General features: G+C 42.9%; 1 protein-coding gene across 1 annotated transcript in view; it reads right to left on the bottom strand.

The window, feature by feature from the left end:
• Positions 1-231: 231 nt before the first annotated feature.
• The window catches only part of LOC110496485 (uncharacterized), a 32,984-nt gene continuing 20,802 nt past the window's right edge, over positions 232-12,413 (bottom strand). Inside the window, exons 3-17 of the mRNA XM_036955859.2 lie at positions 9,521-9,610; positions 7,220-7,422; positions 7,027-7,083; positions 6,785-6,877; positions 6,484-6,570; positions 6,249-6,359; positions 5,794-5,964; positions 5,615-5,705; positions 4,883-4,989; positions 4,521-4,721; positions 4,280-4,411; positions 4,097-4,175; positions 2,353-2,546; positions 2,208-2,228; positions 232-1,949 (exon numbers count right to left, since the gene is read on the bottom strand). Coding sequence (XP_036811754.2) covers positions 846-1,949; positions 2,208-2,228; positions 2,353-2,546; positions 4,097-4,175; positions 4,280-4,411; positions 4,521-4,721; positions 4,883-4,989; positions 5,615-5,705; positions 5,794-5,964; positions 6,249-6,359; positions 6,484-6,570; positions 6,785-6,877; positions 7,027-7,083; positions 7,220-7,422; positions 9,521-9,610 — 2,741 coding nt within the window. The 3' untranslated portion in view covers positions 232-845. The remainder of the gene's footprint in view (positions 1,950-2,207; positions 2,229-2,352; positions 2,547-4,096; positions 4,176-4,279; positions 4,412-4,520; positions 4,722-4,882; positions 4,990-5,614; positions 5,706-5,793; positions 5,965-6,248; positions 6,360-6,483; positions 6,571-6,784; positions 6,878-7,026; positions 7,084-7,219; positions 7,423-9,520; positions 9,611-12,413) is intronic.

Raw genomic sequence — 12,413 nt, 5'->3', positions numbered from 1 at the left:
TCCATTTAGGGCCTAATGATTTTATTTTAATTGACTGATTTCCTTATATGAACTGTAATTCAGTAAAGTCTTTGAAATTGTTGCATGTTGCGTTTATATTTTTGTTCAGTATATATGAATTTGACTGAGCATTTATCTGTCTCCCTCTGTGTGTGTGTGTGTGTGTGTGTGTGTGTGTGTGTGTGTGTTAGTCTCCAGGGTATAAGAAGCACAACTCCCATGAACCAGTGCTTCAGTCACATGATGGCTTTACTGATATATACTGTAGAGACAGACTGAGACAGTTGATGTAACCTGAAAATTCTGGTCATCATATTTTACATCACGCTACACAGAAATACAGTAGAAGAACACACAATCCAAACAACAAAAATATTTGCTGAAGCAATTTCTCGTGACCATCATTCCACATCCTGTGTTGTGGACATTGGAACTATGTGAGAAGCATGAAGTTCATGGCTAGCAATGAAGTAGGTAACATTTTATCACAGGGGTGTTTCTTGTAAAAACTAAATAAGAATGGGCAAAGGGGAGGACAGAAGTAGGCCTACACACAGTGTCCAGGAGTCCCTTGAACCATTTTAGAACAAAATAAGAACATCAACAAAAACACAGTAACACAAAAGACTCAAGTCAAAGGCCTTACAAGAGGAGTGTGGCCTATATCTCAGACACATGGCCAGTTGTGTTGTGTTTCACCTACACTTGCTTGAGGCAAGTCTAGGGTGTTCTAATATCATCAGTGTACGTGTGTGTGTGTCTGTGTGTATTTGTGCAAGCGTGTTTCAGAGTGTTCTTAAATGTTTGGCCTCAGTGACTAGAGAGTGTTGCTGGGTTACTGTTTATCACTCCTTTGATTGGCCCACTGATACTTCCTGCTCTGTATCACAGGGTTGAAATGATGGACTCCCCTGTTTCAAACTCTCCCCTTCGCTCTCTAATTTACCCCCCTTTCCTTCCATATCATCCCTGTCTCTCCCGGCCCCTCCCTTGTTTCCCTCCATCCAAACCCTCTCTCTCTCCACTCCTTCGCTCTTCCCAGTCCCCTCCTCCTCTCCACCACTGGCAGGGATCTCAGTCGTGATGTCATTGTCATAGTCTGTTATCAGGAATGTGGGCTGTATGTGAGAATAGAGTCTCACCAGCTCTTCATCCTCATCATCATCACTGTTCCTGGTGGCCTCTTCATCCCCCAGGAAGCAGTCATCATCACCGATGGAGGCTGTCTCAGGGCTGTGGGTGGAGGGTCTGCGCTCCTCAGGGTACCCTGGTTGTCCTACCTGCTCTGGGCAGGTGATGGTCAGTACAGGGGTATGTGTTTGCCCTGGGGTGGGTTTAGGTGGGGGTGTCCCTACCCTGTCCTGCTCTGGACAGGGGGGAGTAAGTAAAGGTGTGTGATTATATCCTGTACATTCAGGATTGTATACCGGGCCTGGAGTAGGTGAGAAAGGGAGAGGTGTGGTAGGTGAGGTAGGAGGGGGTGTGGGGTGAGGGGGTGAGTTGATCGGAGTGGGAGGAGGTAAAGGTGTGTGTACCTGCTGATGGTTAGGTGAGGTAGGTGTCTCTTCTATCTGAGTGTGTGTACCTATTGGATCTGCAACAGGGGAGGGGTGTGTAGCTAAAGGCGAGTCTGTCTGATCCATGGTAGGTGTAGGTGATGGGTGTGGGGGTGTACTAGAGCTGGAGTTGCCCAGGAGTTGAGTGGATGTCTTGAGTAGTTCAGGTGTGATGGTTGTAGCAGGTGTATGGGTGGAGTTGGCTAGTATAGGCTGGATGTAGGTTGTTGAGGGTGTAGCTATGGGTAAAGCGTTGAATGGAGAAGGGTCCGAGTCTGCAGGTGTGTAAATGCTCTGACCGCCCAGTAGCTTGGAGGTGGAGGTGGAGGTGCTTAGACCCTCCTTTTTGAACTTCACCTCATCAAGGACTGGCATGTGGCTACTGTGACTCACCTGGGGAGAAAAGACACAAATCGACATGGCTGACTGACTGTCTCACTGATACACTATGTGATGTTAGCTCACTTGCTCCTTTGTCTATTAACTCACCAGTTGGAAAGGTCTCACACACACACCCACACACACACACACACACACACACACACACACACACACACACACACACACACACACACACACACACACACACACACACACACACACACACACACACACACACACACACACACACACACACACACAGAGACTCACCAGTTGGAACCATTGTAATCTCTAGACCAGCAGGGTAGATCAAACAGAGAGACACACAGGTCAGTGCACAGGACTAGAATGTCTAAATGTTAGAGGTTAAAAGTTAAAAGGGTAGGGGTCAGGGTGAAGTGTCAGTATATCTCACCACATTGGGGTGTTTTCCCTGTGCAATACAGCCCCTGTCCTCTGGGTCCTTCAGTCCTCTGTATGTCCGGAGGACATGCTGCAGTGCATACAGAGCGCAGCCTAACAGAGTCAGCCCCAGGATGACCACACCCATAGCCTTGCCTACTGCACAGCTACCATGGAGACGCCCGTCCCCCAATGGGCCCTGAGGGACTGCACACACATATAGTACCTGTCAAAAGTTTGGACACACCTACTCATTCCAGGGTTTTTTTCTTTATTTTTTTTACTATTTTCTATGTTGTAGAATAATAGTGAAGACATCAACACTATGAAATAACACATATGGAATCATGTAGTAACCAAAAAAGTGTTAAACAAATCAAAATGTATTTTATATTTGAGATTCTTCAAAGTAGCCACCCTTTGTCTTGATGACAGCTTTGCACACTCTTGGCATTCTCTCAACCAGCTTCATGAGCTAGTCACCTGGAATGCATTTCAATTAACAGGTGTGCCTTGTTAAAAGTTAATTTGTGGAACTTCTTTCCTTCTTAATGTATTTGAGCCAATCAGTTGTGTTGTGACAAGGTAGGTTGGTATACAGAAGATAGCCCTATTTGGTAAAAGACCAAGTCCATATTATGGCAAGAACAGCTCAAATAAGCAAAGACAAACAACAGTCCATCATTACGTTAAGACATAAAGGTCAGTCAATATGGAATATTTCAAGAACTTTGAAAGTTTATTAAAGTGCAGTCGCAAAAACCATCAAGCACTATGATGAAACTGGCTCTCATGAAGATCGCCAAATGAAAGGAAGACACAGAGTTACTTCTGCTGCAGAGGATAAGTTCATTAGAGTTACCATCCTCAGAAATTGCCGCCCAAATAAATGCTTCACAGACTTCAAGTAACACACACATCTCAACATCAACTGTTCAGAGGAGACTGTGTGAATCAGGCCTTCATGGTTGAATTGCTGCAAAGAAACCACTACTAAAGGACACCAATAATAATAAGAGACATGCTTGGGCCTAGAGACACGAGCAATGGACATTAGACCGGTGGAAATCTGTCCTTTGGTCTGATGACTCCAAATGTTTGCTTCCAACTGCCGTGTCTTTGCGAGACTCAGAGTAGGTGAACAGATTATCTCTGCATGTTTGGTTCCCACCGTGAAGCATGGAGGAGGCGGTGTGATGGTGTGGGGGTGCTTTGCTGGTGACATTGTCTGTGATTTATTTAGAGGGTGTGTAAGGGCTATTTGACCAAGAAGGAGAGTGATGGAGTGCTGCATCAGATGACCTGGCCTCCACAATCACCCGACCTCAACCCAATTGAGATGGTTTGGGATGAGTTGGACCGCAGAGTGAAGGAAAAGCAGCCAACAAGTGCTCAGCATATGTGGGAACTCCTTCAAGACTGTTTGTAAAGGTAAAGCTGGTTGAGAGAATGCCAAGAGTGTGCAAAGCTGTCATCAAGCAAAGGGTGGCTACTTTGAAGAATCTCAAATCTCAAATATATTTGGGTTTGTTTTACACTTTTTTGGTTACTACATGATTCCAAATGTGTTATTTCACAGTTTTAATGTCTTCACTATTGTTCTACAATGTAGATAATAGTAAAAATGAAGAAAAACCCTTGAAATAGTAGGTGTGTCCAGACTTTTGACTGGTACTGTATGCACACTTACACTGAGAGCAAGTACGACCACACAAATTGTAATTGTGTGTGTGTGTATGTGTGTGTGGCTGTGTTACCTATTTGTCCTTCATACAGCACCTCCACCTTTATGAGAGCCGTGGCCATGTCACCTGACTCCAGATCCACAGCCACTACCTGCATGATATCATCATCATCATCATCATCATCATCAACAACAATTTAGCTTGTCCATCATTACGTTGTTCTCTCAAATACTGTTCTGTCCAATCAAAGCCCACCTTCAGACTGTGTTTCTGTGATGGCCGTAGCTGATTGGTCCTGGCGATCAGAAGCCCCTCCTGTGTGATGTGGTAAAACTCTGTGTGATTGGACGAGGACCTCAGGGAGTAGTGCATCTTGGGATTAATCCCCTACCAATTAAGGGAAGAGAGAGTTGAAGTTACAGAATATTACACGATGCATAGTCCAGCTGTGTGTATGAGCGTGTGTGTGTGTGTGTGTGTGTGTTTGTATGCATACATCAGAGAAGTCCCTGTCCTGTATCTGTAGCAGCAGCACGGTGTTTCCGTAAGTGTTGACCAGTGAGGCAGGGCTGTTGCCTTCAGTGACAAAACCACGGTATTCGGCCCGACCAAACTGGGGAGGAAAGCGGTTGACAGCCACAACACGGATCACCACTGTGGCAACTGAGTACTTCCTAGGGTCATTCCTCTGGTACGCCTGAGGAGGGGGAGAGAGTTTTCAGTTATTTAGAGTCTCTGTAGTCGTGTGTGTGTGTGTGTGTGTGTGTGTGTGTGTGTGTGTGTGTGTGTGTGTGTGTGTGTGTGTGTGTGTGTGTGTGTGTGTGTGTGTGTGTGTGTGTGTGTGTGTGTGTGTCTCACCATGACCCGTAGGCGTAGTGTGGGTGTCAGTAGTCTGTTCTCTACTTCTTTCATCAGACGCACCTCCCCTGTCACCTCATCCATCACAAAACGCCCATTATCAGCCCCTGACAACATATATTGTCAACAGTGTTGGGGAGTAGTGAACTACATGTAGTTAAACTAGTAATATAGCTACATTTTGCAGGAGCTTGGTGGTAGTTGAACTAAATTCAAATCTAGGTAGTGTTTTCAGTTTTTAATTACTTTTTTTTGCCAAGTAGCAGTGTAGCTAACTACTGGAACTACACACATTGTTTTGCAAATATTTAATTACATTTGGGTGAAGTTGGCAATCATTTCCTTCATTGGCTTCAGACCTGCCTAATTCTCACTTACAACATAATTTTTGTGTTTAATATGCTAAATTGCTCATTCTGCTAACATATGACCCCAAAGTGATCTGTCCTTGCAATTTGTAGTCAGTGACATAACATATTTACATATGATCATTTTTCATCAAGTAGTTTGGATGTAGTGAACTACTTTTTCAGAGTAACTTTAGTTAAGTAAACTATAATTTTCTTAAGAGTAAGTTTAGTTTAGCTTAACTTTTTCCAGTATGAAGTAATTGGTAGCCTTGTAAACTATACTGTTTATAAACTCCCAATACTACGTTGCATTTCATTCTGAAGATAAACAATGGTGGTTTGTATGTGTGTGTGTGTGTGTGTGTGTGTGTGTGTGTTGTACCTGACAGAATGCTATAGCTGAGAGGTGAGTTGAGGCCTCTGTCTCCATCCACAGCATTGATCGGCCCAGGAGAGAAGTCCAGAAGAACGTCCTATAACAGGGACAACATTAACAGAATACATCAGTCCTTAACCCCTAACACCTACCACCAACACCTAACCCTAACCCTGGGCACTAACCTGTTCGCCTTCTGTGATGTTAACCGTGTAGACAGGGTTGCTGCAGACACGATTCGATTGGTCATTAGAGGGGGGCATGCACGGCAGGAATTGTGGGTACTGGTCATCTCCGTCCAAGATATTCACGGTCAGGATGGCACTAGTGTTGAACTTCTCCACAGTGTTCATCTCCTACACACACACACAAACACTCAGACAGGCATATACACACACACACACACACACACACACACACACACACACACACACACACACACACACACACACACACACACACACACACACACACACACACAGACACAGACACACACACACACCGTATATCAGACTGAGATATTAGTTCCAGTCATACAATTTGATTGGTTAAAGGTGTGCATTATTCACAAAATATATCAAGCAGATGGTAGGCACAGCCACGTTTTTCTGTAACTATAGGCTAGGTGCATTTAGGGTACCGAAGCATATATGGTGATCTTCAGTTGTGTTTTAGTCTCGTAGTCCAGAGGCTTGGCCAGTATCACCTCTCCACTGTTAGGGAGATCCACTCTGAAGTAGGCAGCATCAGGCTGGAACAGAGACCACACACAAATACTGTACTCACTCATTTCAATGCAGAAGTATTTTTTATTTATTTGATACAGTAAGGAGATCTGGTATTTATTTAAGTATAAAACTTTATTGATACAGTACCGAGGTCTGGTCGATGGAGTACATTATGGTGTCGCCATCTGCATCTGTGGCCTGGACTGTAAACACCACTGTCTTCACCTCAGCCAGCTAGACATGGACATCAAGCAAAAATCGGCTTCAGTTTATGTCTGTGTGTGTGTGTGTGTGTGTGTGTGTGTGTGTGTGTGTGTGTGTGTGTGTGTGTGTGTGTGTGTGTGTGTGTGTGTGTGTGTGTGTGTGCGTGCGTGTGTGTATATGTGTGTATATGTGTGTACTGTATATGTGTGCGTACGTGAGCATGTATGTAGTGTAGCCTACTTACCTCACTGATGCTGCGAGGCTGTATGGTGCTCTCCACAAACTCAGGAGTGTTATCATTCTCATTCAGAATCTCCACCATGATCCTGTACTCACTCTGAAACACACACACACACACACACACACACACACACACACACACACACACACACACACACACACACACACATTTAGAAGTTTTGGATCCATAGTAATATCACTTTGGTATAAAGGACAAATATATTTCCAGATATGTACAGTCTCTACCTGCACAGTGTCCTCCTCATAGCAGGTCAACGCTGCCATCAGGACTGGGCCCTGCACCTGAGACACACACACACACACAACATATATAATGCTTCATATCTGCACATGACCCTGCTGAGTGTTGTTCTTTGAGTCAACTAAACCAAGACAGAACCCTGTCATCATTGTGAGGAAGTTGTGATAACGTTTTTACCTCCCGGTCCAGAACTCTATCCAATGGGGCATTGAGTCTGATGCTCCGCCTTTCTAGGAAGAACCAATCAGCGTCCTCCCCAGTTAAGCTCCAGACAACATCATTGGCTGTCAGCTCAGTGTTGAGCTCAGCGATGAGTTCTCCTATCATGCTGTTCTCTTTGACCTTGGAAAACACATCATGGCCCTCCAGACATGGGTTCCCTGACAATCAGACAAGCTTGTGATTAGCAGAGTAGCCAATCAGACAAACAGTTTGATGTGATTGATTAGGATCCCCATGGGAACAGCTAGTCTTACATGACAAAAAAGAGATTACAGACAAATGTTTTTATAATTTCCATATATTTAAAAACATGAACATGTAGTGTGTGTGTGCATCTATTAGTTACGCATACATGTCAGTACATACACACAACAAGTAGGTCACATGGGGGAGAGGCGATGTGCCGTGAGGTGTTGTATTTTGAATACAGGTTTGCTGTTCACTTGCGCTATATAAGATGGAAGGAAGTTCCATGCACTCATGGCTCTATATAATACTGTACGTCTCCTTGAATTTGCTATGGACCTGTGAACTGGGAAAATAGCCCTGGTGGCATGTCTGATGTGGTAAGTGTATGTGTCAGAGCTGTGTGTAAGTTGATTATGAAAACAATTTGGAATTTCCAACACATTAATGTTTCTTATAAAAACCAGAAGTGACGCTGTCAGAATTTCCTCAACCCTTAGCCAAGAGAGACTGGCGTGCATATTATTCATATAGCCCTCTGATTACAATGAAGAGCAAGAAGTACCGCTCTGTTCTGGGCCAGCTGCAGCTTAACTAGGTCTTTCTTTGCAGCACTTGACCATATGACTGGACAATAATCAAGATAAGATCAAATTAGAACCTACTGGACCTACTGGCTTTGTGGAGAGTGATGTCAAAAAAGCAGAGCATCTCTTCATTACAGACGGACCTCTCCCCATCTGTACAACCATTGAATCTATATGTGTTGTGCATGACAATGCTCTTACTTTTAGAGATGTTCATAACCATTACTGGCAATCCATTCCAAAACTGACTGTAGCACTTGGTTAAGTGTTTCAGTGACTTCATTAGCTGTGGTTACTGATGCGGTATATATGGTTGAATCATCAACATACATGGACACACATGTTTTGTTTAATGCCAGTGGCAGGTCATTGGTAAAAATAGAAAATATGAGGGCCTAGAGAGCTGCCCTACGGTACACCACACTTTACATGTTTGATATTAGATAAGCTTCCATTAAAGAAAACCCTCTGAGTTCTAGTAGCTAGATAGCTCTGAATCCACAATATGGAAGAGTTTTTTCATTTAACCTTTATTTAACTAGGCAAGTCAGTTAAGAACAAATTCTTATTTACAACGACATCCTACCAGGGAACAGTGGGTTAACTGCCTTGTTCAGGGGCAGAATGACAGATCTTTACCTTGTCAGCTCGGGGATTCAATCCAGAAACCTTTTGGTTACTGGCCCAAAACTCTAACCACTAGGCTACCTGCCTAGTAGTAAGAGGTTGAAAAGCCATAAAACATACGTTTTCTCAACAACAGGTTATGGTCAATAATATCAAAGGCTGTACTGAAATCTAACAGTACAGCTCCCACAATCTCCTTATTATCAATTTATTTCAACCAATCATAATTTGTGTCAGTTGAGTGAAATAGCATTGTATTTGATCAAACACAAATTTTCCCAACAGTTTGATGAGAGCTGGCAGCAAGCTTATAGGTCTGCTGTTAGAACCAGTAAAGGCCGCTTTACCACTCTTGAGTAGATGAATGACTTTGGCTTCCCTCCAGGCCTGAGAACAAAAACTGTCCTCTATTAAATTATTAAAATAATTGGCAACATCTTATGGTTTTGTGATGAATAAGCCATCTGATTCGATGAAAGATGGAGTTTAATTAGTCTTTCTGCCCATCATTTAATTTAAAGTATATAATTGATCTTGGCTTCATAATACAGTTTATTCTTCTTTTTGTTGAGTTTAGTCACATAATTTCTTAACTTGCAGTAAGTCAGCCAGTCAGATGTGCAGCCAGACACTTTTTATGACTTGTTGAACCTTTTAGGAATAAGCCACACAGGGAACACAATTTCTACTGACAACAAACACATCGTATAGGTATTTATAGGTTATTTCACATTATAGATTTAAATCAATAAAAAGAGACATTCTGGCAAAGCAATAATGACACACAGATCTACAGCAAGGGAGAAGCTTAGCGGAACGATGGGTGCATTTGCCATAAACATATGCCGGTACTTACAATTTTCTCCTCTCACAGTTTGGTCTAAACCAGGGTCACCACTCCCATCCTCCAAAGACACGCCATCTTCTACAATGGCAAAGAGATGCCCTGAACAAACCAAAACAGTCAACCTCTATACACAGCTTAATTGGAAACTCCGCCCTTAATTAATTACGACGTGGAACACTTGCTGCTGGCATGCCAGCCGACATCAACAAAATACTACAAATGACAAAAGTCCAAAGTTTACATACACCTTAGCCAAATATACAGTGCCTTGCGAAAGTATTCGGCCCCCTTGAACTTTGCGACCTTTTGCCACATTTCAGGCTTCAAACATAAAGATATAAAACTGTATTTTTTTGTGAAGAATCAACAACAAGTGGGAAACAATCATGAAGTGGAACGACATTTATTGGATATTTCAAACTTTTTTAACAAATCAAAAACTGAAAAATATGGCGTGCAAAATTATTCAGCCCCTTTACTTTCAGTGCAGCAAATTCTCTCCGGAAGTTCAGTGAGGATCTCTGAATGATCCAATGTTGACCTAAATGACTAATGATGATAAATACAATCCACCTGTGTGTAATCAAGTCTCCGTATAAATGCACCTGCACTGTGATAGTCTCAGAGGTCCGTAAAAAACGCAGAGAACATCATGAGGAACAACGAACACACCAGGCAGGTCCGAGATACTGTTGTGAAGAAGTTTAAAGCCGGATTTGGATACAAAAATATTTCCCAAGCTTTAAACATCCCAAGGAGCACTGTGCAAGCGATAATATTGAAATGGAAGGAGTATCAGACCACTGCAAATCTACCAAGACCTGGCCGTCCCTCTAAACTTTCAGCTCATACAAGGAGAAGACTGATCAGAGATGCAGCCAAGAGACCCATGATCACTCTGGATAAACTGCAGAGATCTACAGCTGAGGTGGGAGACTCTGTCCATAGGACAACAATCAGTCGTATATTGCACAAATCTGGCCTTTATGGAAGAGTGGCAAGAAGAAAGCCATTTCTTAAAGATATCCATAAAAAGTGTCGTTTAAAGTTTGCCACAAGCCACCTAGGAGACACACCAAACATGTGGAAGAAGGTGCTCTGGTCAGATGAAACCAAAATTGAACTTTTTTGGCAACAATGCAAAACGTTATGTTTGGCGTAAAAGCAACACAGCTGAACACACCATCCCCACTGTCAAACATGGTGGTGGCAGCATCATGGTTTGGGCCTGCTTTTCTTCAGCAGGGACAGGGAAGATGGTTAAAATTGATGGGAAGATGGATGGAGCCAAATACAGGACCATTCTGGAAGAAAACCTGATGGAGTCTGCAAAAGACCTGAGACTGGGACGGAGATTTGTCTTCCTACAAGACAATGATTCAAAACATAAAGCAAAATCTACAATGGAATGGTTCAAAAATAAATATATCCAGGTGATAGAATGGCCAAGTCAAAGTCCAGACCTGAATCCAATCGAGAATCTGTGGAAAGAACTGAAAACTGCTGTTCACAAATGCTCTCCATCCAACCTCACTGTGATCGAGCTGTTTTGCAAGGAGGAATGGGAAAAAAATTCAGTCTCTCGATGTGCAAAACTGATAGACATATACCCCAAGCGACTTACCGCTGTAATCGCAGCAAAAGGTGGCGCTACAAAGTATTAACTTAAGGGGGCTGAATAATTCTGCACTCCCAATTTTTCAGTTTTTGATTTGTTAAAAAAGTTTGAAATATCCAATAAATGTCGTTCCACTTCATGATTGTGTCCCACTTGTTGTTGATTCTTCACAAAAAATACAGTTTTATATCTTATTGTTTGAAGCCTGAAATGTGGCAAAAGGTCGCAAAGTTCAAGGGGGCCGAATACTTTCGCAAGGCACTGTATATTTGGCTAAGGTGTAGTGGCTCAGTTTTTCACATTTCCTGACATTTAATCCTAGTAAAAATTCCCTGTCTTAGGTCAGTTAGGATCACCAGTTTATTTTAAGAATGTGAAATGTCAGAATAATAGTAGAGAGAACGATTTATTTAAGTTTTTTTTATTTCTTTCATCACATTCCCAGTGGGTCAGAAGTTTACATACACTCAATTAGTATTTGGTAGCATTGCCTTTAAATTGTTTAACTTGAGTCAAACATTTCGGGTAGCCTTCCACAAGCTTCCCACAATACGTTGGGTGAATTTTGGCCCATTCCTCCTGACAGAGCTGGTGTAACTGAGTCAGGTTTGTAGGCCTCCTTGCTCGAACACGCTTTTTCAGTTCTGCCCACAAATTTTCTATAGAATTGAGGTCAGGGCTTTATGATGGCCACTCCAATACGTTGACTTTGTTATCCTTAAGACATTTTGCCACAACTTTGGGAGAATGCTTGGGGTCATTGCCCATTTGGAAGACCCATTTTTGACCAAGCTGATGTCTTGAGATGTTGCTTCAATATATCCACATACTTTTCCTGGCTCATGATGCCATCTATTTTGTGAAGTGTACCAGTCCCTCCTGCAGCAACGCACCCCCACAACATGATGCTGCCACCCCTGTGCTTCACGGTTGGGATGGTGTTCTTCGGCTTTGCAAGCCTCTCTTTTTCCTCCAAACATAACGATGGTCATTATGGCCAAACAGTTCTATTTTTATTTCATCAGACAAGAGGACATTTCTCCATATAGTTTTTTATAGCGGTTTTGGAGCAGTGGCTTCTTCCATGCTGAGCGGCCTTTCAGGTTATGTCGATATAGGACTCGTTTTACTGTGGATATAGATACTTTTGTACTTGTTTCCTCCAGCATCTTCACAAGGTCCTTTGCTGTTGTTCTGGGATTGATTTGCACTTTTCGCACCAAAGTACATTCATCTCTAGGAGACAGAATGCGTCTCCTTCCTGAACGGTATGACGGCTCCGTG

Source organism: Oncorhynchus mykiss, chromosome 2, assembly GCF_057628025.1.
Source record: "Oncorhynchus mykiss isolate SJ-2025 chromosome 2, ASM5762802v1, whole genome shotgun sequence".
Lineage (NCBI taxonomy): Eukaryota > Metazoa > Chordata > Actinopteri > Salmoniformes > Salmonidae > Oncorhynchus > Oncorhynchus mykiss.
This window is presented reverse-complemented; position numbering and strand designations above follow the sequence as displayed.